This window comes from Oryctolagus cuniculus, chromosome 4 (assembly GCF_051225735.1).
Source record: "Oryctolagus cuniculus isolate XC-2025 breed Fujian yellow rabbit chromosome 4, ASM5122573v1, whole genome shotgun sequence".
In the NCBI taxonomy this organism is placed as follows: domain Eukaryota; kingdom Metazoa; phylum Chordata; class Mammalia; order Lagomorpha; family Leporidae; genus Oryctolagus; species Oryctolagus cuniculus.
This window is the reverse complement of record NC_142870.1, coordinates 39,106,981-39,133,908: the sequence shown is the minus strand read 5'-3', so window position 1 is coordinate 39,133,908 and position 26,928 is coordinate 39,106,981. Positions and strand designations below refer to the sequence as shown.

The 26,928-nt window shown below is 37.6% G+C and overlaps 1 protein-coding gene across 1 annotated transcript in view; it reads left to right on the top strand.

Moving 5' to 3' along the window:
- The window catches only part of GBE1 (1,4-alpha-glucan branching enzyme 1), a 304,814-nt gene that overhangs the window by 160,177 nt on the left and 117,709 nt on the right, over window positions 1–26,928 (top strand). Inside the window, 1 exon segment of the mRNA XM_089331383.1 lies at window positions 2,535–2,744. Within this exon segment, the coding sequence (XP_089187509.1) occupies window positions 2,535–2,744 (210 nt within the window).

The window sequence follows — 26,928 nt, the reverse complement described above, 5'->3', positions numbered from 1 at the left end:
CCTAACCTCTGTTAGGCATTTTGAACAGAGTCTGCGTGACACTGAGACATATAATATGTATCTCATACTTAATGTGTACAACATTAAATTCCCAACGCTACCTGTCAACCTTATTTTTCTGACATTTTCTCTGATTCAATAGATGGCATTATAGTTTATGATCCTATAGTTGTTTAAGCCCAAATTCATGTCATTATACTTCCTCCTCCCTTTGCATCCTTCCTTATACCCTGGGTTTTGTAGGTACTGTCATTGACTGCTTCAGTTACCTTTACTGTTACCACTCTCAATCAAGTTACTGTTTTTTTTTTTTTTTTTTAACATGGTTTATTTCAATAGTCTCTCTGTTTTCTTTTAGCCTTCATCTCTTTTTCTACCTTTCTCTTTCTCAGTTAACATGATCTAACTTTCTATACGGTGACCAGAGCCATCATTTTAAAATGTCAGTCAGATCATCTCACCTATTTGCTCAGAACCCTCTAATGATTCTCACTCTCCTTCAGAATAAAAGCCACAAGCTTTACATTGGCTCATAGGACCCATTTGATCTTCGTGGTGGCTGACCCTCTGGGCTCATCTCTTTATATTTTGTCATTCCACATCAGCTGTACTAGCCTATTTGCTTTTCTTTAAATGCTTCTAGCTAATTTCTGTCCTGTACTTTTTAACTTCTATTGCTTTTTCTCTGAATACACTTACACTTAGATATCCTCATACCTTACCCCTGTATTCTTGTCCATTTATCGCCTTCTCCACTAGACTTACACTTACTACCTTATTTAAAATAGCAAAGTTGTCTTTTCCACCAGTTGCTTTTCTTCATTTTTCACTAGAACATTCATTGCTATCCACATATTTTTCTTCGTTGTCTCGTAACTAGATTGTAAACCCATAAGAATAGTGATATTGGCTGGTGCCGCGGCTCAATAGACTGATCCTCTGCCTTGCGGTGCCGGCACACCAGGTTCTAGTCCCAGTTGGGGCACCAGATTCTGTCCGTATTGCCCCTCTTCCAGTCCAGCTCTCTGCTGTGGCCCGGGAGTGCAATGGAGGATGGCCCAAGTCCTTCGGCCCTGCACCCCATGGGAGACCAGGAGAAGTACCTGGCTCCTGGCTACAGATCAGCACAGTGCGCCGGCCGTAGCATGCCGGCCACAGTGGCCATTGGAGGGTGAACCAACGGTAAAGGAAGACCTTTCTCTCTGTCTCTCTCTCTCACTGTCCACTCTGCCTGTCAAAAATTAAAAAAAATTAAAAAAATAAAAAAAGAATAGTGATGTTTATTATGTTCTCAGCTGTAACTCAGGGTGTAGTACATTTTATAGCAATAGTGATCAGTTACTGAGTATTTAGCCAACAAAGAAAGGAGTGAATGAAGGAAGGAATGACAGTTTAAGAGTATTCATTTGTTGAACATGCAGTTCAGTGAGTGGAAAAAAGCTGGCTGACTGGGTTAAATAGAGGAAGAGGAAGAATGTTTGGAGGAAATCTAACATTATGAGAAGGTGCTCAGTGCAGAAGGCTATGATACAGTAGTTTTTTGAGGATAGTGGGAGCATGGGTATGATATTAAGTGGAGGATGATGTAATATATTTGCATTTTAAAAATATCTCACTTAATACTCAGTGGAGTTGGCTATCAGAAGACTCACTATATATTAAACACTGTGCTGTACCATGGGAAACCAGATGATCAGAACTGCTGCATGCAAGGAATGCATGATCTAGAGAGGAAGACAGATGATAAACCATGAATGAGAGTCATTCATATTTATTTAAAGCCCAGAATTGATACTGTGGAAGACTATAATGTTGAGATCTTGCATAGGTTAAGATGGCCTCCCTTTAGGGGTGATTTTTTTTCCTATTTCACACATAGTAGGAGAATACTTTTAACACAAACACATATATACATGTGAGCTATGTGTCTTTTATGCTTGGGTGGTTACAGACGTACCATTTTCTGTTGGCCTGCTAGTTCTGATACCTGAGGGTATTCCAGTTTGAGAATAAGCCCAAAAGGGGTGGTCTCCATCAAGACACCAAGAACATACAAAAAAATACTCCTTACCCCCAACTGTGGGAGAACTGCGAGCAGGAATGTCCATGACTTGAACATGTAAATAAAAAATCTGAAGATAGAGAAGCAGAACATTACTATTTACTTCCTCAAGATTCAAGATGGACATTTTGGTGGGCATATAAGTCTACATTTAATAGCCTCACTTAAATCATTATTTTTACTTCACATTTTTAGAAGTTGCTTCATAACAAAATATTAAGCAAATGAGTATCATATCATGAAGTGCTAGAGGACTCAGGAAAGTTCATGGGTAATGAATATCATGAAAAAAATCTGTGTATAGATTTAAAATTGTTTTTATCAATATAAACTTATTTTTAATTCCATTTTTCCATAAGTATTATGAAGTCCCCTCATATTTAATACTATGCTCATAAAACAATCAATGCACAATTAGCCATTTACTTTACATATGGTGTGTTCCTTTGTTTTCTGTTTTCTTTTCTTATAGCCGTTACGGAACACCTGAAGATCTAAAAGAACTTGTTGATACTGCCCATTCAATGGGTATCATAGTCCTCTTAGATGTGGTACACAGCCATGCTTCAAAGAACTCAGAAGATGGACTGAATATGTTTGATGGAACTGATTCCTGTTTCTTTCATTCTGGACCTAGAGGGACTCACAACGTTTGGGACAGTAAATTGTTTGCCTATTCCAAGTAGGTACATATAATATGGAAGTGTTTCTTTCTTTCTTTTTTTTTTTTTTAAGGGAAAGGGTTTATTGGGGAACAACCTACAGACCGGAGTGAAGGGGCGGCGAAGGAAAAAAAGGGAGAGAGACTGTAAGAGAGAGAGACAGAGAGGAGAGTAGCTAGCAAGGAGAGAAGATAGAGCAGAGAGCAGAAGGGAAGAACCAAGAGCCAAGAGACCAGAGGAGGAGGCTAGAGAGAGGAACCGAAAGAGAGCAGGAGAGAAGGGCCAAGAGAGAAGAACCAAGAGCCAAGAGACCAGAGAGGGAGGCTGGAGAGAGGAACCAAGAGAGTGCAGGAGAGAAGGACCCAGAGAGCGTGTGTTCAGGAACAGGCCCTTTTAAAACTTTGCCTGAGGGCGGGCAGGGAAGCAGGAGCAGCCAATCCCATTAGGATGGGGGTGGAGCCTGGCTCAGGTAGCTGGGCCCTGTGGTCAACTGCGCCAGTTTCCTAACATTCCCCCCTTTTGTTTTTTATAAAGCAAGGTTTGTATGGGATTACATTAGTCCAAAAAGTCCAAGAGGGGTAGAGGGACCATGGGGCGATGTCTCAAGCCGCTGTCTCCTGTGTGGGGAGCCGAGTACATCCCTGTAGCAGCATTTGGTTGACTGCCTGGTTGCTGAAGGAAGTGTTTCTTTGTTGAAAATGAATTTCAATGAATTTCACCAAATTCATTGTGTGTGCTTTCTCCTTGATACTTGGCATTCTTAATTTGATTATTTTGAAATTATTTTATCTTGTTTTTTTTCTAGCATATGTATTCGTAGTATGTTGCATGAATTTTCAGTTTTATAAATATGTCTATTATAATCGGTTGATATATTACCATTTAAAAGTTTTACTGTGAATCATTTCTTTCAGTATCTAAGATTACTTAATCAGATTGATTTAACTGCAGCAAATAACCTTTTAACAAAGAAATATACACATTTTGACCATTGACAGGATGCCACAAGTGGAAAATTCTACAACTGATATCATGTGATAGGTCACATTGAAAGCACTGGCACACTAATAATACTGCATGAAATTTCCTTCAATATATTTGTATAAGGTATATACATAAAACATAGGTCAATTTCATGTTTAGATTTGGGTCCCATCCTGAACTTATCTCATTTTGTTTATGCAAATATTCCAAAATCTGAAAACACCTGAAATGCAGATTACTTTTGGTCCTAAGCATTTTGTATAAGGGATACTCGACCTATATAACTAATTTTTTTATAATAAGCAAATTTGAAAATGCTTAAGGAATTCTCTGTTGCATTTGCATGATATATAAACATATGCATACTTGGAAAATTTGCAGTATAAGAAAATGCTCTAGCCAATATTTTTATAAAATGAAGACTTCTCATTTTCCAAAATAAATTAGATGACTTTTATGTGAAAAATAATATTTTGATTCACTTTTATCTTACTGTCATATTTTATTTTATATTTTAATAGTCATATAGGAATCACTCAGGGCAGATGAAGCAACGTAATATATGAGAAAAAACAGAAGAGGGTGGAAGGGTTCTGGGACCAGGTTTGCTTGAGCTATGGGCTAATTCTGTGATATAAACTCTGTAGTTAAATTATTGAGTAAATCTTACAAAAGTTGAATTTGCACAAGTTATACAATCAAATTCTTTGGTTCATATTTGAATGAATTAAGGTTAACTATACTATAGAACTATGACTTATGACAGAGATATATTTCATATTAAATTTGTATGTTTGCCTTATAAAATAAATATATTGAACTGTTATATTTTATGTTTCAAAATAATTCTTCTTTAGAATTGCAGAAACTTAGTAAGTAGATGCATTTTTATGTTAGAAAACGATTCTTTGTTTTGTTAGAATATTTAATATATGGTATTTTGGTTCCATGAAATCTTAAAGTACATTTGAACTTATCTAATTTTCTAAACAATGAGATTATGCATAACTGCTTTCAAAAACATTTCTATTGCAGTAATTGAGACAAATCTAATAATGTCATTTAAGAGTGGGTTTCTTTTTTTATTGAATCAATCATAAATATTTCTCAGGCATGCACTTTTGGTAAACCATGCGTAGTATGATTTTTAGCTTATTGTTTTTGTGATCATTTCAAAAATATTTTCTGGCTGGTGCCACGGCTCACTAGGCTAATCCTCCGCCTGCGGTGCCAGCACACCGGGTTCTAGTCCCAGTCGGGACGCCAGATTCTGTCCGAGTTGCTCCTCTTCCAGTCCAGCTCTCTTCTGTGGCCCAGGAAGGCAGTGGAGGATGGCCTAAGTGCTTGGGCCCTGCACCCCATGGGAGACCAGGAGAAGCACCTGGCTCCTGGCTTCGGATCCGCGTAGCACACTGGCCGTAGTGACAATTTGGGGGGTGAACCAACGGAAGGAAAACTATTCTCTCTGTCTCTCTCTCACCCTGTCTAACTCTACCTGTCAAAAGAAAATTTTGTATGTTATATAGTCTTGATCCTCTGTAGCTATTTAACTACAGCAAATAACCTTTTAACAAAGAAATATACAATTCCATTAAAATGTATTTCTTTTATTCTACATGTTGTTCTAAATATTTACAATTTTATTGAATTAGTATTTTCTGCGTAGGTTAATATGATTAATTATGAAATCATCAAATGATAGAGATAAAATTCTAAAAAGCCAGTATATGTAATAAAATTAATTCATTTATAGAGTTTTTTTAAATAAAACTAAAATGCCTACAACCTCTTGAATTATTGTCTCAGTACCTATGTTTAATTTATTACAAAATTTATTGATAAAATTTGATTTAGCCTGATGAAATAAATTTTACGTTGACTATTTTTATAACTTATGGCGCATGTAACTTAACATTGCTTTATTGTGACAGTAAACCTATTTATAGTCTTAAGCATGCATGATTAAAGTCCTACTATGCACTTTTGGTTATCGGTTGCACTGGACTAGTTAGGCCAAAATTCAGTAACTTACAACAACAGCAGTCATGTACTTTCTTCCCACATTTAAAATTTGGGCATACCTCAGGAGAGACAGCTAATCTCTTCTTCATATTGTATCAGCTGAAGTAACTCAGTTAGGAGGCAACGTATCTACTTTCTGGATGATTGATTTCACAATTTTTGCTGATTTTCAGATAGGCATTCAGTGATGGCTGGTGGCTGGTGGCTGCGGGCCAGGGGAACCACAGACTTGTTCCTTATCACAAGTGTGTGATTACAAATAGTCAAGATGTGTGCATTCCCGTTTCCTGGAGTCTAGATCTGAAAGCTGGTGCAGCATCATTTCCAGTGTACACTATAGTCAAAACTCACAGAGTCAAGGGAAAGGGGATATGGACCCCATCATTTAGTTGGAAAAGCTTTGAAGAATTTAAGGCTATGTTTTAAAATTCTCAAATCTAACACATTTAGACCATACCCAATGAACATGATACTTTACATGTTACTTTATCTGGAAAACTTTTTCATGGCAGTTTTCATGATACATCTCAAAAGGCAGTTCATCACAATATACTTTTAATTATAAAAAAAATCACTGTAGATAATTAGAAAATATAAAAAATTATACAGAATCCAAAATAAATTTTTTTATAAATGTAATTGACATACTTTATATGTGAGTGCATTTAATTAGTATCATTTTTTCAACTTTTATTTAATAAATATAAATTTCCAAAGTACAACTTTTAGATTCTAGCAGCTTTTCCCCCAATAACCTCCCTCCCACCCTCAACCATCCCATCTCCTACTCCCTCTCCCATCTCATTCTTCATCAAGATTCATTTTCAATTATCTTTATATACAGGGGATCAACTTAGTATATATACTAGGTAAAGATTTCAACAGAATACACCCACACAGACACACTAAGTGTAGAGTACTGTTTGAGTAGTAGTTTTAATGTTAATTTGCATGGTACAACACATTAAAGACAGTGATCCTACATGGGGAGTAGGTGCACAGTGAGTCCCGATGTTGATTTAACAATTGACACTCTTATTTATGACGTCAGTAACCACCCGAGGCTCTTGTCATGAGCTGCCAAGGCTATGGAAGCCTCTTGAGTTCACCAACTGCGATCTTATTTAGACAAGGCCATAGTTAAAGTAGAAGTTCTCTCCTCCCTTCAGAGAAAGGTGCCTCCTTCTTTGATGGCCCATTCTTTCCACTGAGATCTAACTCACAGAGATCTTTCATTCAGGTTTTTTTTTTTTTTTTTTTTTTTTTTTTTTTTTTGCCGCAGTGTCTTGGCTTTCCATGCCTGAGAAATTCTCACGGGCTATTTAGCCAGATCCAAATGCCTTAAGGGCTGACTCTGAGGCCAGAGTTCTGTTTAGGACATCTGCCATTCTGAGTCTGCTGTGTATCCCGCTTCCCATGTTGGATCTTTCCTTTTTAATTCTATCAGTTATTATTAGCAGATGCTAGTCTTGTTTATGTGATCCCTTTTGACACTTAATTCTATCATTCTAATCAATTATGAATTGAAACTGATCACTTTTACTAGTAAAATGGCATTGGTGCATGCCCCTTGATGGGATTGAATTGGAATTTCCTGGCACTTTTCTACCTCTACCATTAGGGGTAAGTCTGAGTAAACATGTGCCGAACTCTACATCTCCTCTCAATGAGTATCATTTATATGCATTATTACACAAATAAATAAAAACTATGGTGGGTCTTTGGCATAGCAGTTAAGCTGCCACTTGCAGTTCCCACATCCCAGAAGAGTGACAAGGTTGGAGTTGGAGTTGTGTTCCCGAATCCTACTTCCTGTTAATGAACACCCTGGGAGGCAGCAGGTGATGACTTAGTAGTTAGGTTTCTTCCAACCATGTGGGAGACCTTGATTGAGTCCTTGGCTCCTTTTTTGGCCTGGCCTAACCCTGGCTGTTGTGAGCATTTGCAGAATGAATTTCTGGATGGCATTTCTCTTTCTATTTTTTTCTGTCTTTGCCTTTCATATAAATGCATATTTGAAAGTATACTGAAGCCCAGTCCTTCATTTTCACCTTCTTAAAATACCCATTCTACCTATAACTTAGAATTTCTTCCTTAAGAAGATAAAATCAGAAACTATAATTTATAGCACATATTTTAAGTATAAATTCTTTCTTTCCCCTTACCTTTGAAGACTCATTAGTGTTAGTATTATAATCCATTGATAAATAGACATCACAGTGGTATATGGTTTGCTTAGGGCCTAAACCTCTTCTTTTAAAAAGTTTTGCAATACATTTTGCAATTTTTATATTTACTGTTTGAAAAAATGATCTTTTATAGAATCACTTCTGTAGAGATATGTTGCTCATATTCATCATATCTATATGTCACAACTTGTCACCATTTATAATCGCTGATTCAAGTGCCATCATCAAAGTTATCAGAATTAAATCTCTCACTCTGAGTAGTGCTACAGATCCTGACTCTGCTATTTCATTACCTGCTATGAATAAATTTCCAATCAGGAGCTGCCCATGTTTTAATTTTCTGTCTACTCAGCTGAACTGCCTTCTAACTCTGCTAAATTACTAATGACAGTTCATAACAGAGATTGGGTTGTCCTTCCTTGAGTTGGTAAAGAGAACTTTCTGACAAATCTGTCACCCTAAAGTTTTAGGAGTTTCCAGAGGGAGATGTATTGGATATAATTTGGTCTCAGCTGTAAATTCCATTTGCATGTACCACTGGTGCTGTATAGATAAGCCTGATAAGACAAAAAGATAAGTGTAGATTTGTTGAGTTTAAGTAACTATTATGCTACTTCAAATTAGTACCTTTTCTTTGTTGAATATTTCTTTCAAAGGTACGATATTGAATCTCGAAAGAGTTATAGAAGAGCTAATGCTCATTTTCCTCCTCAAATACACGTTTGGGACAAAATGTGTATAACCATATGCCATTAGCATGGGTTCATAATGAGACATCTATTAGGCTACAATATATTCTACTCTTAAATGAGTTACTCAAATTCCTTCCAGAAAACAAAAGTAAACCCAGTTTGCTTTTTCAGGGTTGTAACTACTTGGAATAAAATGCTCCTTGGTAGAGACAGTATAATCATCAATGCCTTTCCCACAAGTTATAATATGGAAAGAAGTTCATGGGAGTCTTTCCTTTTCTGGGTTGATTTTGGATCTTAAGTAGTATACGGTATATTAATATAAATTATATTTAGTTTGTTATTATGGCAATTTACATTGATTTTGAATGTTCAATCAATCTTGCATTCATACTACAGTTCTATAAATATAGATGCAAGTGTTTTAAATGAAATTTTAGCATATTTAAAATATATCATGACCAAATCAGTTCTCTTTTATTATTCATTTATTTGAAATTAGAGTTACAGAGACAGAAGAGAGACAGAGAGAGACAGAAAGCTTCAATCTACTAGTTCACTCCTCAAATGGCCGAAATAGCTGGGCCACTTCTCTTCTGGGGTTGGGCCAGTCTGAAGTCAGGAGCCTTTAACTCCAATCAGGTCTTCCCCGTGGGTGGTAGGGGTTCAAGCACATGGGCCTTCTTTTGCTGCTTTCCCAGGCACATTAGCAGATAGCTGGATTGGAAGTGGAGTATCCAGGTCTTGAACTAGTGCCCATGTTGGATGCCAGCATTGCAGGTAGCAGCTCAACTCACTGTCCCACAATGCCAGCCCCATCCAAATCAGCTCTTAATGATACATAGGAACTTAATCAGTATATGTTGAGAAACAAGCTAATGAATATATATGACACCATCATGATTTGTAAGATATTTAAAACTACTCATTCAGAATGTGAATGAAAGCGCTAACATTATTTCTAAGAGGGATCTATTGTTTATTTTAATGTTAATATTACTTTGTGTTTTTGCCATTGGGTAGAATGACTTCTCTTTCCTGTATAGTCTGAGTACCCTTAGTATCTGAAATGCTTGGGGCCAGAAATATTTTGGATATTGAGTACTGACATATGCTTAAAAAATGTTTCAGATTTTGAATTTCAAACTGTAATATCAGGGAAGTGCAACTTGTAAAGGCTATACAAGCATGCTGAAATCTGGAAAACTCTAGAGTCTGAAACACTTCTAGTGCCAAAGCATTTCAGATAAGGGATACTCAAATCTATATATTTGTATACAGATAATGAGATATCTTAGGGATAAGACCCAGGTTGAAATGAAATTCTTTTATGTTTCATATACATTTAAATATATAGTCTGAAGGTAACTTTATGCACTGTTTTTAGTGTGCCTGCATTTTGACCATAACCTGCCATACAAACTCAGGTATGGAGTTTTGCACTGTGGTGCCATGTTGGCGATGACAAAGTTTGAAATTTTGGAGCATTTTGGATTTTGTATTTTCAAATAGGGTTGCTCAACTTGTAGTGAAAATGGCCAAAATAGCAAAGAAAAAACATAAAATGGGTAAATGTGTATAGCTACTTTTGAAAACCGCTGTTCTCTGGCAAAGAGTTGCATGTATACTAGGACGTATTACTAAATAACTACATTTGAAGGCCTCCTTAGCATATGTTTCTCAGACGTTTTAGGAAAAAAATACATTTAAAAAATCACTCCTTTCAGGAGACGAGGTATTAAAAATCATTAATTTGAAGTAACTACACTTAAACAAAGTTCTGCTGTGAGTAAAGAGTTTGAAGGAATACACACACACACACACACACACACACTTATTCTGGGTTTTAAATTTTTTTAACAATTTATTTATTAGAAAAGCCAAGCAAGAGAGAGAGAAAGAGATATCTCCCATATTCTCTTTCATTCCCCTCAATATCTACAACAGCCAGATGAGGGCCAAGATGAAGCCAGGAGCCCAAACTCCATCTGGGTTTCCCAAGGGGATGGCAAGGCCTAAGCTCTTGAGCCGTTTTCCACTGCGTTTCCAGACACGTTAGCAGGGAGATGGATCTGAGGCCAAGTGGGCGAGACTGGAACCTGCACACTGATATGGGATACCAGCAGCACAAGCAGCTTCTTAGCTTGCTGAACCCCTGTACCAATCCCCACTGTTGTAGTTTTAGAATCCCAAAGGATTTAAGTACAGGTTTTATTTGCACACACAAATCTTGAAGACATTTTTTGCCCAGTGTTGAGAATGTTCCAATACGATTATGTCTGAACCTCATTTGTTTAATAAATATTAATGAATCATCTTTTGTTTAGGTGACAAAATCAGCTGACTAATGTCAGGTAAAATGGAAATACATGTCAGAGAAAATGGAAAATAAATTTAAGGAAAGATGACAGATGATGGATGCAGTTAAAACAAATAATTTTATGTGGCTAATTACAGCCATTGATCTTCTCCTTTAGATCTGTGTAATTCACTGAGGTGTCTCTTACAGACAGTATAATCATTAAAATCACAAAGTCATCCTAAATTTAGATATACCTTGATTGTTTTATATTTATTTTAAGTTACTGTGTGTGTTTACATTGTGCTTAATATGTTACTAGAGAGATACAATCAACAATTAAATACATATATATGGCAGAATATGGTGAGATTTTATTGATACAGCCCATAACCAAAAAAAAAAAAAATCATTGTTGAGGTTAATTAAAGTTAACTTCTTGGTTATTTTTCATCAAAAATAAGTCTGATCAATTCATTCATAAATCTGAAATGCTTATTTAGCAAATATATTGTCTTCAGGGAGATCATGTTTTCAGTATTTTATATACAGAAAAAAGATCCTAAAATAAAATATTTTTATATTATTGGTATATGTCAGAACATTTAAATTTTTTTAACTTTTATTTAATAAATATAAATTTCTAAAGTACAGCTTTTGGATTACAGTGGCTTCCCCTCCCATAACTTTCCTCCCACCCTCAACCCTCCCATCTCCCACTCCCTCTCCCGTTTAAATTTTTAAAAAAAAAATTTAAATTTTTTTTAAAAAAATATCTCTTATTTGAGAGGCAGACAAAAACAGAAAGAGACAGAGCCCTGATGATTGGTTGGTTCACTTTCCAAATCCATGTGTAGGCCCAGGGTGGGGCTATGCTTGAGCTGTGAGCGGGAACTTTTTTTTTTTTTTTTTGGTATAGGATTTATTTATTTGAAAGACAGAGTTACAAAGAGAGAAGAAGAGACAGAGGTTGGGGTAGAGGGAGGGAGAGAATCAGAATCTTTGTCCACCGATTCATTCCCGAAGTGGTCACAGTGACAGGGACTGGCCCTGACAGAAGCCAGAATGCTGGAACTCCATCCAGGTCTCCCACAGGTGTGGCAGGTACCCAAGCACTCGGGCCATCTTCTGCTGCTCTCGGAGCCCAATTGCAGGGAGCTGGATTGGAAATAAGCAGCCAAGACATGAACAGATACCCTTATGAGATGTCAGCATCACAAGCAGCAGCATTACTTGCCGCACCATGCCAACCCCTGTGAGCTCATAACTTAATTCAGGTCTGCCCTGTGGATGGCAGGAACGCAATTAATTGAGCCATCACTACAGCCTCCCAAGAAGGAACCTGAGTCCAGCGCCGCGGCTCACTAGGCTAATCCTCCACCTAGCGGCACCGGCACACCGGGTTCTAGTCCCGGTCGGGGCGCCGGATTCTGTCCCGGTTGCCCCTCTTCCAGGCCAGCTCTCTGCTGTAGCCAGGGAGTGCAGTGGAGGATGGCCCAAGTGCTTGGGCCCTGAACCCCATGGGAGACCAGGAGAAGCACCTGGCTCCTGCCATCGGATCAGCGCGGTGCGCCGGCCACAGTGCGCCGGCCATGGCGGCCATTGGAGGGTGAACCAATGGCAAAGGAAGACCTTTCTCTCTGTCTCTCTCTCTCACTGTCCACTCTGCAAAAAAATAAATAAATAAATAAATAAAAAACCAAGTTCTCTGATATGGAATGCAGGCATCCTGACCAGTTCCTTAACCATTAGGCCAAAAGTCTACCTAGAATATATATATGTATGTGTGTGTATACCTATATATGTGTATATATTTTTAAAATTGAATAACACCATCATTTTAGATGTACAAATGACTGTCCTTTTTGCTTTATAAAAAGCAAATGATGAATGATGATGAGATAATTCTAAACATTGTCTTCAGCATACAGCTCACTATTCCAAAGGGAGTTAGAAAATAAAAAAAACAACAACAACAAATGGTAACTTATGCCTGTTCTTCTTTAAGAACATCAAGATCACAGTAAGATTTTTAACTACTTCTGAAAATATTGGGTGGCCCCCGAAAAATCTTACTGTTTTCTCTTACAATATTTTTTTCTTTTACTTTTAGTACAAGTTTTATTTAAACAAGAACTCTTTCAGTGTGATTAAGGAAAAAGTTAAATCTACTATTTCAAAGAAAGTAGAGTTAGCTTCAAAATTCAGACAGACTAATTCTCTTTTGTAAAAGATATTAAGAAATCGCTGTATCAATCTAATCTGTCTGGATTTGAGTTTGAATAGCAGAAATATAACTTCTTTCACAGGTTTTATGAGATTATTGAGCCTAGTAGAAAGATTCCTATTGATACAGAATATAGCACAAGGGTACGGATTTACTGTCTTTGTATAAACTTTGTTCCTGGTATTATAGTCCTCTGTTATCCCCCACAAGTCAAAAATTTAGGTGCATGGGGATATTGTGAAAGTATCTTGAGTATTTAGGTCTGATTCCCTTATAACACTCACCTTCCCTAATGCAAACACACTCTAAAGTAGGACAGGTTACCTTAAATTTGAAAAATGCTGCACATTGTAACCCAAAGCAGCTTCTTCAGCTTAAGACAGTGGCACATTCTTGTGAAAATGGTCTTAAGGTCCTGAATCAAATGAGTTATCCACCTAAGTCTGGGAGCTATGTGGAGTCTATAGCAATAAGATTGCTGACATTGCTTATGACCTTTTTAAACAAGCAGGTAAAAAGTGAAAAAAATCAGTTTTTCTGTTTTTATCTCTGTGTAACAAAACAGCTTGTTGAAACGTGTGTTTTTTAGAGTTTCGGCTAACAGCTTTGAAGTTATGAAGGTATATTTCATGGATTTCTAGCTGGATGATTTCCTTACTGTTAGGCTGCACATAAATAAACCATGTTATACTGAGCCACTTAGTTTCAGAAAATTCAGGAATCTCGTAATTTTTAATAGGCACATACTGATATGTATATAAAAATATACATTTTTATTGCTTCCTCTCCCCAATTTAGGTCAGTGATCAGATATGTTTTTCTCTGACTTCTGAATTTCCAATCCACATTTTATAATGTCCAGGTTTTCTCTCTTGAGTTCTTCCTTGAGTATTTAGTCCTTTTACTTTTTTTTCTTTTATCCATGTATAATAAAAGCTGCCAGCCTAAGAATTTCTTTCATTGTCTCCTGGCTTAAATTGGTTCCTCAAAATTAGGCCTGTGCCTGTGTAGCTTTTCAGATTTCTGTGTAGTGGAAGCATCAGTAAAGCTTGGAGGTAGTTGGCAGCCAACATTTTTTTCAAAGTGCTTTAGGAAACCAAACAACATAAGCCAGTTTTTCCGAGACTGAATACTGTGTTAAGGAGAACAATAAAGGCCAACAAACTGGCCAGCTGGGTTTAACTGGTCTTTGTGAAGTGATGATGATCAAGATGATTTCAGCAATGTCCTTTATAACATATCTTTCAGTTTCGAGGCCCCAGTTGTTTTACATACTTCCCTGACCACCTCATAAAGTATTTCCTCCAAACCCACTTGCCAGGGTTGGGTGTTTGGCTCAGAAGTTAAGACTCTGCGTGGAGCAACTGTATACCATATCAGAGTGCCTGGTTTACTTTCTGGCTCCACTTCTGATCCAGCTTCCTCATAATGTACACGGTGGGAGGCAGCAGATGATGGCTCAAGTACTTGAGTCCCTGCTGCCCACATGGCAGACCCAGATGCAGTTTTGAGCTCTTGACTTTGGCCTGGCCATGGCCCAGCTCCAGTGGTTGGGGACATTTGAGGAGCAAACTAGCAGATTGAAGGTGTATGTGTGTGTGTCTGTGTTCTCTCACTCTCTCTCTGCCTTTTAAATAAAACGAAAAACAAGTAAAATTTAAAAATAAAAATTATACCAATCACTATCCCATCTTAATTTTCGAACTTATCACAATGTGCATTCTACTTGTTTTGTTTTTAAATTCAGCGATATATTTATACTGTTTGTTCATTAAATGTGAAGGTAAAGTTTATTGCATTCATCTTATTTAATGTAATGTTCATCCAACCCCACCGTTCTTTCTCTTCCACTCTTACAAACTTTCAACCATCATGCTTGCCATAGTGCAACACTGCAGAAGGATTTCATAAGGTTACCTGTTGCTTACAACTGAAATCAGTGAAGAAAGCTAGCAAGATACTGCCAGCCAAAATTAATAGTGATGATAATGATAATAATAAATGTTATTAAAGATATAACATAAAACAGTTGGTTTTGAACCTTTACTTCTCTTTAACCAAGCAGCCTACATTTGAATCTTGGTTTCATGTATAAGAAAGTCATTATGAAAATAGTATTTATACAGTGTGAACCACAAGACAGTGGATCAAACTGCATAAAATAGTTAAAAATGTATGACAAACTAAGATGCAGAAAATCTTAGAAAGGTTGAGTAGTACTTTGAGGGATTTTTTTTTTTTTTCCCAAAGGATACAGGAAGGACTCACAAACCAGTATGTAATCAAAGAAAGCAGGCCAGAGGGCGCCTGTAGACTACCCAGAACAAGCAAGTGAGCAAGGACTCACAACCCCCTGCCAGTTGTTCTCAATGTGAGAAAGTGGACACACCTTGCCATATCTTTCTGTTTACTTAAAAGAAGTCAAAAGTCCACATTTTACATGAAATCTCCTCATTTTAAAACTAATAGTGAAATGTGGTAAACACTTAATAGCTTAAATACAATATTATTACTCAACTAGCAATGGGAATTTTATAAACTTAATTTTATAAGCCCAAATTTGGAAGAATTGTGTAATATCACTTGATTCAATTAAGAGTTGAATAAACAAAGCACCAGGTATCTTAGGATTAGGCTCCGGGCACATGTTGTGGTGCAGCAAGTTAAGCTGAGGCTTGTAATGCTGGCATCCCATATTGGAGAACCAATTTGAGTCCTGACTGCTCTGCTTCTGATCCTGCTTTCTGCTGATGGGAAGCAGTGAAACATGTGTCAAATGCTTTGGCCCCTACCACACTCTGTGGAAGACCCAGATGGAGTTCCTGGCTCCTGCCTCAGCCTGGCCCAGATCTGCCTTTTGCAGCCATCTGGGAAATGAACCAGTGGTTGGAAGAAGATCTCTTTGTCCCTGTCTCTTGTTTCACTGCCTTTCAAATGAACAAATAAAATCTTAAAAAAAAAAGATTAAATTAGGCAAAATGTAAGTTTATTGAAGAAATTTAGATAGTTAAAATTTAGTAATGCTTATTTGTTTTAGTACGTTCTAGCTACGTATGTAGAGATATTGACCTTACCCGTAGTATAAGGAGTGGGCATGAGCTTGTTCGTGTGAGCATTTTCAGGAAGGGCTCAACTGCAACGTACCACTTACTAGCATGTAAACACAGCCAGGTTAATTAATCTTTCTAAGTTTAACTTTCTCCTATGTAAAATAAGATTATAATTTACCTTCATCATCTGACTAAGAGGATTCACTGGCACACTTATCTCAGTGCTTCTAACTTAGTAGTAGTGCTAATTGTCATTGTTAGTATCATGGGTATAACCATCTTTTTTGGCAAACATGCTAACTTGCCTAGTCCTCTGAAACATGGAGGCATGAAAACAACGAATAACATTTTTTTCTCTGAGTCAAAACATGCTGGGAGTCTTTGCTCATTGTGGCTCCAGGAGGTGTTTTTTTTTTTTTGGTTTCGTTTTGTTTTGTTTTGTTTTAATTTATTTGACAGATAGAGTTACACAGTGAGAGAGACAGAGAGAAAGGTCTTCTCTCTGCTGGTTCACCCTGCAAATGGCTGCTACAGCCTGAGCTATGCCGATCTGCAGCTAGGAGCCTCCTCCTGGTCTCATGCGGGTGCCGGGGCCCAAGAACTTGGGCCATCCTCCACTGCCTTCCCAGGCCACAGCAGAGAGCTGAACTGGAAGAGGAGCAGTGGGACTAGAACCTGGTGCCCATATGGGATGCCGGCGCTGCAGGGGGAGGATTAACCAAGTGAGCCACGGCCCTGGCCCGGGCCCGACTCCAGGAGTTTTTAAAAGTACCTCAAGTTATTTGTGATAGAAGTACAGCATCAGGAACAGTTATAGAGATGACTTATCATGGACGACATCCAACAGTATTGAAAAGTCACAGCTGAGTGCAATGAGAGACCTCCTATCAAGGTCAAAAATCAGAACTGAAAACGCAGCATTGTGAGGCCACTTAGGTACAGCAGCAAACAGCTCTGCACACTGTAATTGTCCCAATGGGCATCATTAAATTGCGATGTAGATAGTAAGTGGTCATAATGAACCTAAGTCATTAAAAAAAAAAAAAAACTTGAAGTTCTGTTCAAAGATTTATTTTTAAGTTGCCAGGAAAAACTAAAATGCAATTTCAAAGTGTTCCCATTAAAAATTTAACATTTGTAAATATTACTGTAAGGATTAAGTTAAAGTTATCTGTCAATTGTTTTTTAATGAGAGATTATTAAGAAGATAATATTTCTGTGGACTCCTTTGTTCTTCTCCAAGATAGAATAAATGAAACATCCCTGTACCTAATACTATTATTTTTCAAGTTTCTAGTTGTGAAAGTCAATTTATTATTGAGCTATGGATTTCACTGTCCTGCTTATTTTACATTTTAAATCAGGACCCAGTTTTGTGCTGATCTGTTGAGAAGAGAGATTTTTATTCGCAGATAATTTGCTATAAATCAAATATTTCAGTTTTCCCAATAACAGAATGAGGTGACAAATTTTTTGAATGACTCAGCAGTTTTCTATAATGTCATCCAGTTTAACTCAGGTAAGAAAGGCCTGCTTAGCTCTCCCAGTCTCCCCTCCTTTGGTTAAGGTGATGGTTATGAGTAAGGAACTCCTATATATGCTTGTTTTGCTGATGTCCAGCCTGGTATAGCATTTGCCCCTGATGGTTTTCTTTACTGACAAGACGTTTTTATTAACGGTTGCCTTATTCACTGACATGGAGGTGGTAAAACTCAAATTTGTCTTACTGGCTTCTGCCACAAGTTTTTCTACTAGTAACTGTGGTAACATCTAAATGGCAATCAGAAATAGCTCATCTCTTTGTATGTTTTCCTGGCCTTCCCAGCAGTAACCTCATTTGAAGAGAGTACAGGGAGCATAGTGATGAAATGAAGTACACCTGGAAACCAGCGATGAGCATAGCAAATACATCCAAGTCATAGAGTGGTAAGAGATGCTTCCAGGACTGCAGTCCTTGCTGGCCACTTGGAACAAGGACTAACAGAACAGTTTTCTGCTGGCCCACTATTGGTTGGTGTGGGTCAATGAAAAAAATGAGAAATTATAAGTGAGGTGTACCTGAAGTAAGTTTGTGAAATAGAGATCAGGTCCAGTGGTCCTGCTGAGGAAAATATTGACCAACATAGTCCTAGACAAATGTAAGCCATATATGAAATTTTAAATATTTTCATAGTCACATTAAATATAAAATAGCTGAAATATATTAATATATTTTATAGAATTATCTATATCAAGTATTATTTTCATATATAATGAATAGAAAAATGTAAAAGTAAATTAAAAATTAGATATTTAACTTTTTTGGTTACTAAGACCTTGAACTCCATCCTATATTTTGTACTATGGTACATCTCAATTCAAATGTTAAATATTCCAAATTATTTCTACGTTCCAGGTTTCCTTTGCTACTCTTCTCCCTGTGTTCAGTGGTATTATTCTCCGCCTTCATTCTCTTAATTATTAATATGCATTTTACTATTTGACTTATTGATTTGCATTGTTAGTATTTAGTGTACTTTTTATTTTTTTAATGAGCGAAAAGGTAAGTTTCAGCAGGGCAAAGACCATGTTTTTCTTGTTTCCTCCTTTATCACTCAGGACAATGCTGGATTTGTTGAAGCAAAGATTTGTGAGACACATAAATAAATACATTGGTGCCTTCTGACTCTCCCAAATTAGAATATAGGCATTTATATCTTATAACTCTGTTGCCTAGCAAGTAACCCAGAGTGTGCCAGAGAGTAGACAGTCATATGTTTGTTCAACGGAATAAAAATGAAACCTATTATCTCTACGAAGACATACTTTTTTTTCTTTTAACATTTCAGAGCCTTTTATTCCCAGATATAGAAAATGATGTTTCAGTTCACTCATGAAGTAACAATGGCACCCAGGTTTATCTTAGCTCTTTGTTCAGTGATCCCCCAAGGAAGAAAGTTCAGCAGGATATCAATAAGTGTGTCCCACAAAGAGTGTTCAGTGCTCAACTTTGGAAAATCTTGAATTAAATCAAGCCCAATGCTTTTCTTTATCATTGAAACTCTTTGAATCCTTAATTAGCAAATATGCATTTTGAATATCCTAGTAAGTGCTATACAATACTACTTCATTTCTCAAATTCTTTAACCTTGAAGCACTTCAGTGAGCTCAGGAGAGGTTTTAAAGAGAATCTGAGTCCATCCTAGGGGTGTTAAACAGTTTGCCTCTGGCCTCCTCTTGACCTGCTCTTCCTCCTGCTCACTGAGCTCCAGATACTTAGGTGTTTTTTCTTCTCTGGTGCCTCTGTGTGTGCCTGTCCCTCTGCCTGGTGTATCCATTGTCTAACTGTCACCTGATGGCATCTTTCTATCCTTGGTAAAAATTCCTTTCTCCTTAACTTTGCCAGTCTAAAATCTGTTCCACTGAAATGCTTGTTCATGGCTCATGCCCCTCCCCACCTTTGAGACTTTTTGAATTTTTTTTTTTTTCAGAAGTCCAGTGACAGAGAGAGAGGGAGAGGGAGAGAAAGTGGGAAGGAGAGAGGAAGGGAGGGAGAGAGGGAGGGAGAAAGAGAGAGGGATCTTCCATCTGTTGGTCACTCCCAAAATACCTTCAACAACTGAGGCTGCACCAGGCCAATGCCTGGAGCCCTGACCACCCATCCTGGTGTCCCACGTGGGCAGCAGGGACCCAAGGACTTGGGCAAACATCAGTTGCCTTCCCAGGTGTATTATACTGGATCAGAAGTGGAGGAGCTGATCCTTGAACCAGCTGCTAAGCTAAATACCCACTTACCCTATGTAGTTTTTAAAACTCTTAATATATAGACTTCATTTGCTGCCAACAGCCTAGTTGTACAGTAGTAAAAGATCAGACAATGGAAAAATAAGAATCTCACTTACACGAAGGTGTTTAATGGAGAGGTTTAGAAGCCACTTGATATACTCACATCCTATATTGGACATCCTTGGTTTGAATGAAGAGTATGCTCAAAACTCTAACTTTCTGCTAACATACACCCTGGGAAGCAAAACGTGATGGCTCAAGTAATTGTGTATCTGCCACCCATGTGGGAAACCTGGCTTCCACCTGGCCCAGCCATGGCTTTTACAAGAATTTGGGGTATAAATCAGCAGATGGAAAATTCTCTCTCTCTCTCTCTCTCTCTCTCTCTCTCTCTCTCTGTTTGTGTGTGTGTGTTTCAAATAACTAAAAACAAATTAATTAAATAAAAATAAGCATCTCAATCAGAACCATATACTTTAAGAAGTAATCCTTAGTGTCACAATAGAGTTCTCCGAATTGGTAAAGGCCTGAGGATAGTTTCCATCAAGGCAAGAGTGAAGCATTCTATCTGTTCTGTTTCCCTTCCTTCCTTCTTTTGTCTTGCTCTCCCCCAAGCTTTTTTTTTTTTTTTTTAATTTATTTATTTTATTTAAATAACACAAGGAAAGTAAGACTCCAAGGCAGGGGAGCACCTGGGTCTATGTCAGGAAAAGTGTAGCTGTGGCTTTCTCGGAGTTCTCTCTGTCTCCCTGTAGTTGGCTTTTCCCACTGCTGTGCTGATTATTTTGGCATGTCAGAAAACTTGGCTGCAGCTCTAAGACTGCCTTAAGAAATGTGAACCTTTGAGGCTACTGGAGCATAAACCTGGGCAATTCAGAGACACTGGCAACAAATCTGGTGGACGTGGCCCTTTACCCACTCTACGCAGGATGCATTAACATCCTGTGGAAAATGAAAATCTGATTCTCGTAGTTTTAAATTATGTTTCCTTGTGGATACAGACTGGTTCATATGGATATACACTAGGAGGTTTTCTTGTGTTCTCATCATTTATGCATGGATTTGTATATTTATGTGTGTATTATATTTAGAATCTCAAAACTACAGATTAATCATAGACTGCTTCATATTTTGGTTCCTTGCAGATGTTAAGCATGGTTAATAATTTCAATACATCTAAAATTTGCATATAATAGGAAAGTAATATATTTTAAAGACCATCCATATCTGAAGTTTTACTTTAAAAATATGGCTATGAAATACTGTTTCCGCCTTAGAAATATTTGTAAATTGCCTTTGGAAGATGTGTATGCCTGGGTGAGTATGAGCGTGCGATGTGTGTGTGTGTGTGTGTGTGTGTATAAAACTTCAGGTTCTCTGCATTTCAAAATGAATGTTAAATGTTAGGGTCAGGCGTGTTTCAGTAAACTGTTAGAATCATACACTGAAAGTATGTTTGACACATGATATATGCTGAGAGCTAATTAATTCTAACAAAAGTTCAAGGACTTACTGAGTGCCTAGCATTCCTGTACCCTGTAAATGAAGGAGTGAAAAGAACAGATAAGACACCAGTCTTCAGAGCCCTGTGGTATGGTGGGCTCAATAGGAGATGCAAAGTAAATTTCTAGGTAGAGAAAATGCCACAAAAAAAAAAAAAAAAAAAAAAAAAAAAAAAAACCACTACTGCCAGCTCCAAGTACACAGTGTTAGGGTATACAGTGGCTATCAAATAGTACAATCAAAATAAGCTTTGCTGAAGAGATGATATTTGAGCTGAGATCTCAGATCTCTTTGAAGCCCAATATCAAGTCCTGGAGAATGAGCAGACAGTGGGAAGAAAGGTGATTTGAAGTCTCTGTGGAGGGAATGGGCTTGATGTGTTCAAAGGAAGGCTGTGGAGATGTAGAAATTCAGGACTCCAGAGACATTGACAGTTGTTGGATCATGTAGTGCCTTGTGGGCCCTCACAAGGAACTTGGATTTTCTTCTGTTTTAGTCAGTTTATCCTCTATATGATAGGATGGTGGGTTTTAACAGTTTCTTTAAGGCCTGCATCAGAGGAATAGTGTGAAATTACTGAAAAGATCATTCTGTTTACTTTATGAGAAGCTAGAAAGAAGAGGCATGTTTAGCATATAGAATTGCTGGGTAAATTTAAAAGGCGTAATTCTAAAATCTTATCCTTCCTTAGTGTTTCTAGTCCATTGACTGGGGATGAGAATCTTCAGTTGTCTGTATGGACATTATTTCCTAGGTAATTAGAATTGAAATGAGCAGTAAGCAACAAAGGGTATTTCCCAGGCAGTATCTCAGGAAAAACTAACTAGGGATTATGTATATGTGTGAATTTTGCAAAAGTACAAACAGAGGAATATCTTCTTATGCTTGCATTTGGGATGGTGACTGGGTCTATGACAGTTGTGTCATAATTTCTTTTGTTTTTCTGAGAGAACAGAATTCATGGGTACATTGAATTATTACTTTTTGTCCGATTTCACTACAGAAAAGAAGCCGATTCCAAATTTTAAGTAAAAATACACACTCTAATACCTTTAACATAAATATTAAATCATGTTTAAAGGATCCTTCTAGGGCTTCTTCCTTATTGTGTATCCGTAGCCAGTCTCTTCGGAAGCATACACACCTTAAGAATAGCGGACATTGGCCGGCGCCGCGGCTCACTAGGCTAATCCTCCGCCTAGCGGCGCCGGCACACCGGGTTCTAGTCCCGGTCGGGGCGCCGGATTCTGTCCCGGTTGCCCCTCTTCCAGGCCAGCTCTCTGCTGTGGCCCGGGAGTGCAGTGGAGGATGGCCCAAGTCCTTGGGCCCTGCACCCCATGGGAGACCAGGAAAAGCACCTGGCTCCTGGCTCCTGCCATCGGATCAGCGTGGTGCGCCGGCCACAGCGCGCCGGCCATGGCGGCCATTGGAGGGTGAACCAACGGCAAAGGAAGACCTTTCTCTCTGTCTCTCTCTCTCACTGTCCACTCTGCCTATTAAAAAAAAAAAAAATAGCGGACACTACATAGGCACAATGGGTGAGTCCTGTGTGTGTTGTGGGCATCAAGGTGGGGTGTTTCTCCAGCTATCTCCTGGAGACACCCCCTGAGTTCTGGCTATTGCCACTGAGATTTCTTCCTTCACACCTTAGAAGTACAGAAATTATATTTTGAAAGTAATTGACTTGGAGAATGAATTTGAAGTTCTTGGCAAACAAGGAGCCCTTATGTTGTTTCCTTTGACTGCTGTAAATTCTACGGTGTAGAACTTTTCTCAGATAGCAAGTCTCCATGTCTTTACATGCATATTCCTTCTCCTCTGGAATTCATGACTTCCTTACTTTGCTTTATGGAGTTGTCTTCTACGTCAAGATCAAATATCTGTCTCCACTTGCAGGAAACTACCATAAAATCCCTCCTACCAATGTCCTTCTCCCTGCCCACTTGGCCTGCTTTCCTCCCCACTCCCCCTATCTCATTCCAACAGACTTAATCTGGACTTTGCCTTCTTATTTAAATACTACATGTATTGTTCTAACATTGTAAGTATTTTTTAAAACTTCCACAATGATCTTTATACTGGCTGATATGTATGTCACTTCAGTGATCTGTCTTCTGACTTTATTTCTATAGCATTTGCTACTTTCCAATAAATGCTAGTTAACTATCAGAATCATATCTAAAATGAAAGCATATATGCTGAGAGAGTACTTTATAGACATCATGTGATATGCCAGTTCCTTTGCCCTTGGAAAATAAAAATTGTTTCAAAAATGTTTTCACCATTGTCCCTGTTTCCACATTTATATGGCCTTTTATATTGCTACATTTTTTATCATTCAGTTTTAGTTTTATTTGTATTCTGAGTGATATATGAAAGCAATATTTGTTTTAAATAGTACATCATGGTTTATTTTTAAATATACCAACCAATTTATAAAGCCTAGTCCTTCTTCACTATAAAGATATTTTAGTTTATAAATTTATACATTTCTTAATGGAGATGACATTTTAATACTATGCTGTTTCACTTATGATGAAAAGGATTTACTCTAAGAGACCCATTAAAAGAAAGTAAAAAAAAAAAAAAAACTTTATTTTAAATATAAAATTGTGTTTTGTTTCCTCACATTAAAATGCATTAGAAATGTCAAAATAAACAAGCAAAGCCAAAATTAAATCTCTTGATCATAATTTTGAGAAATGATAACTCTTCCTATTTAATTAAGTCCCTAAAGAATTTTAAATGTGAATGTTTCCAACCTAGAGGATGATGTTAAAACTATTATGTATATAATTATTTGCTTTGTAATTCTCTTCCATCCCACATAAAGTCATAATTTTATTGAGTACTTATCTTACCCACTCCCAATGAAAATATTTAATTGTGAAATAATTTGTGAATTCCAGTATACCATCCTGTTTTGTACTGATCAATATAATTAACCATTATGATTACTTTTATTTATAAACAATTTATATAAATATGCAAATAAAATGTGCAGTTAAATGCAGAAATTAGTAATATAATTGCCTCATTTATTTAATTAGCATAGTTGTCTACAGTTGTACCATCAATATATGTGACATACAAGTTTTTCTTAGTCTGATTTTACATGGTCATATATAGCAAAAGACCATAAATCTGCTGTGTTATTAAAATTTAAATGCAAAGTTGTAAATTCTTTTATTATAGATGTATATGTAGATATATTTTCAAGACAAATTTGAGTAGAGCTTACAACTCTTAGACAATGTAAAGAATACATTTTTTTTTCTGCAGAGTGAACATTGTAGGTATAGTTAAACTGTGGTACTGAGTCTGAATAATAGGTCATTTGTTACTCTTTTTAGAATGCAGAGATAAATGCTTAAAATATCAACATTATTAATGATTTCACCAATGAAAATCTCTTTTGAAATACAGAACAACAGAAATTACATGATTCTTGCAAAAGATAACAAAATGGTAAATATAATAATTTTCTTCATGTTGCATTATTTTGATATAATTTACAAGGTCTTTTAAAAAGTGTCTCACATATAAATCCAGATAATTCCAAGATTATATTAGGTAAAGTATTTCTTTCTTACTGTGTAGCAGTTTTCTGGGCATAGAAAAAAATTTACTAATAAGTAAATTTTCAAAGTAGAAAAATCAATAGCAGAATACCAGTGCCTCTAACTCTAGTCCTAATTTTTCAGCCAAGTATGGGAGTAACTGATTCTCATTTCTCAAGGACTTACTCTCCATGTGTAAAATAAAAGTTGGCATACATTTATCTCTTTATATATAGGAAAACTTCATCAATGAAATTTCTCAGCTGTGGGAGGGAACTGATAAAGGGAACTCACCAAGGTGAACTGGAGTAGAAGTAAACAGGTATTGATTCAGAATGTCAAAAGCAAAGGATACATCTCACTGTTTTCAAAGTTTTTGCTACTTTGTCCTCTTTACAAATCAACATGATAAATTACTTTTCTCAGCAGTATCATGTGAAATCATAGAATGTGGAGTTGGAAAACTAGCCCATCCTCTGATCTTCCATACGTAACAATCCCTTCTCTGCATGATTTTTCAATACCTATAATGTTCGGGAAGACTTTTGGAAAACAGTTCACCTGTTTTTTTTTTTTTGTTTGTTTGTTTTTGTTTTGTTTTGTTTTGTTTTTGACAAGCAGAGTGGACAGTGAGAGAGAGAGAGAGAGAGAAAGGTCTTCCTTTGCCGTTGGTTCACCCCGCAATGGCCACTGTGGCCGGCGCGCTACAGCAGGTGCACCGCGCTGATCCAAAGCCAGGAGCCAGGTGCTTCTCCTGGTCTCCCATGTGGGTGCAGAGCCCAAGGACCTGGGCCATCCTCCACTGCACTCCCGGGCCACAGCAGAGAGCTGGACTGGAAGAGGAGTGACTGAATCAGAATCCAGCGCCCTGACAGGGACTAGAACCCCGTGTGCCGGTGCCGCAGGCAGAGGATTGACCTATTGAGCCGCAATGCCAGCCAATCATCTGTTCTTATGTTAAAAATTGATGGAAATATTAAATATAAGATAATTTATTCTAAGACTTTAAGCCTACCATGTATTTTAAAAATATATAGATATGTGTTAAAGACATTTGTTAAAATTTTACTAGTTAGAAACCAATGAAAATACCCTTTCTGAATGATGGGTAAATTAAGAAATTTTCAGATAAAGGAAAAGTAAGAGAATTTGTTCCCCAGCAGATCTATCATGGAGGAATGTGGAAGGGGAATTCTCTGAACAGAAAAATGATGATAAAAGAAATTTTACAATATTAAGTTAGAAGAGAGAGGGGTGGGTACTGTCACACAGCAGGTTAAAACTTTCCCTGGAACAACCACAACCCATTTTGGAGTGCGTAAGATGGAGTCCCCCTTCCATTCTAGATGCAGCTTCTTGCTGATGTGCCAGGGAAGCTTAAGACAATGGCCCATGTACTAGAGTTTCTGCCATTGGGGCCAGCGCCGTGGCTCACTTGGTTAATTAATCCTCCACCTGCGGCGCAGGCATCCCATATGGGCACCAGGTTCTAGTCCTGGCTGCTCCTCCTCCAGTCCAGCTCGCTGCTGTGGCCCAGGAGGGCAGTGGAGGATGGCCCAAGTGCTTGGGCCCTGCAACCTCAGGGGAGACCAGGAGCAAGCACCTGGCTCCTGACTTCGGATCGGCGCAGTGCTGACTGTGGGGACCATTTGGGGAGTGAACCAACGGAAGGGAGAGCTTTCTCTTTGTCTCTCTCTCTCACTGTCTATAACTCTACCTGTCAAAAAATAAATAAATAAAACATAGAGTTTCTGCCATCAACGAGGGAGGCAGTGACTGATTTCCTGGCTCCTGGCTTCAGCTTGGCCCAACCCTGGTGTTTGCTTATATTTGGGGAGTAGATGGAAGATCTTTCTCTTTCTGTCTCTTCTCTCTCGTCACTCTATTTTTCAAATTAAAAAAAAAAAACTTTA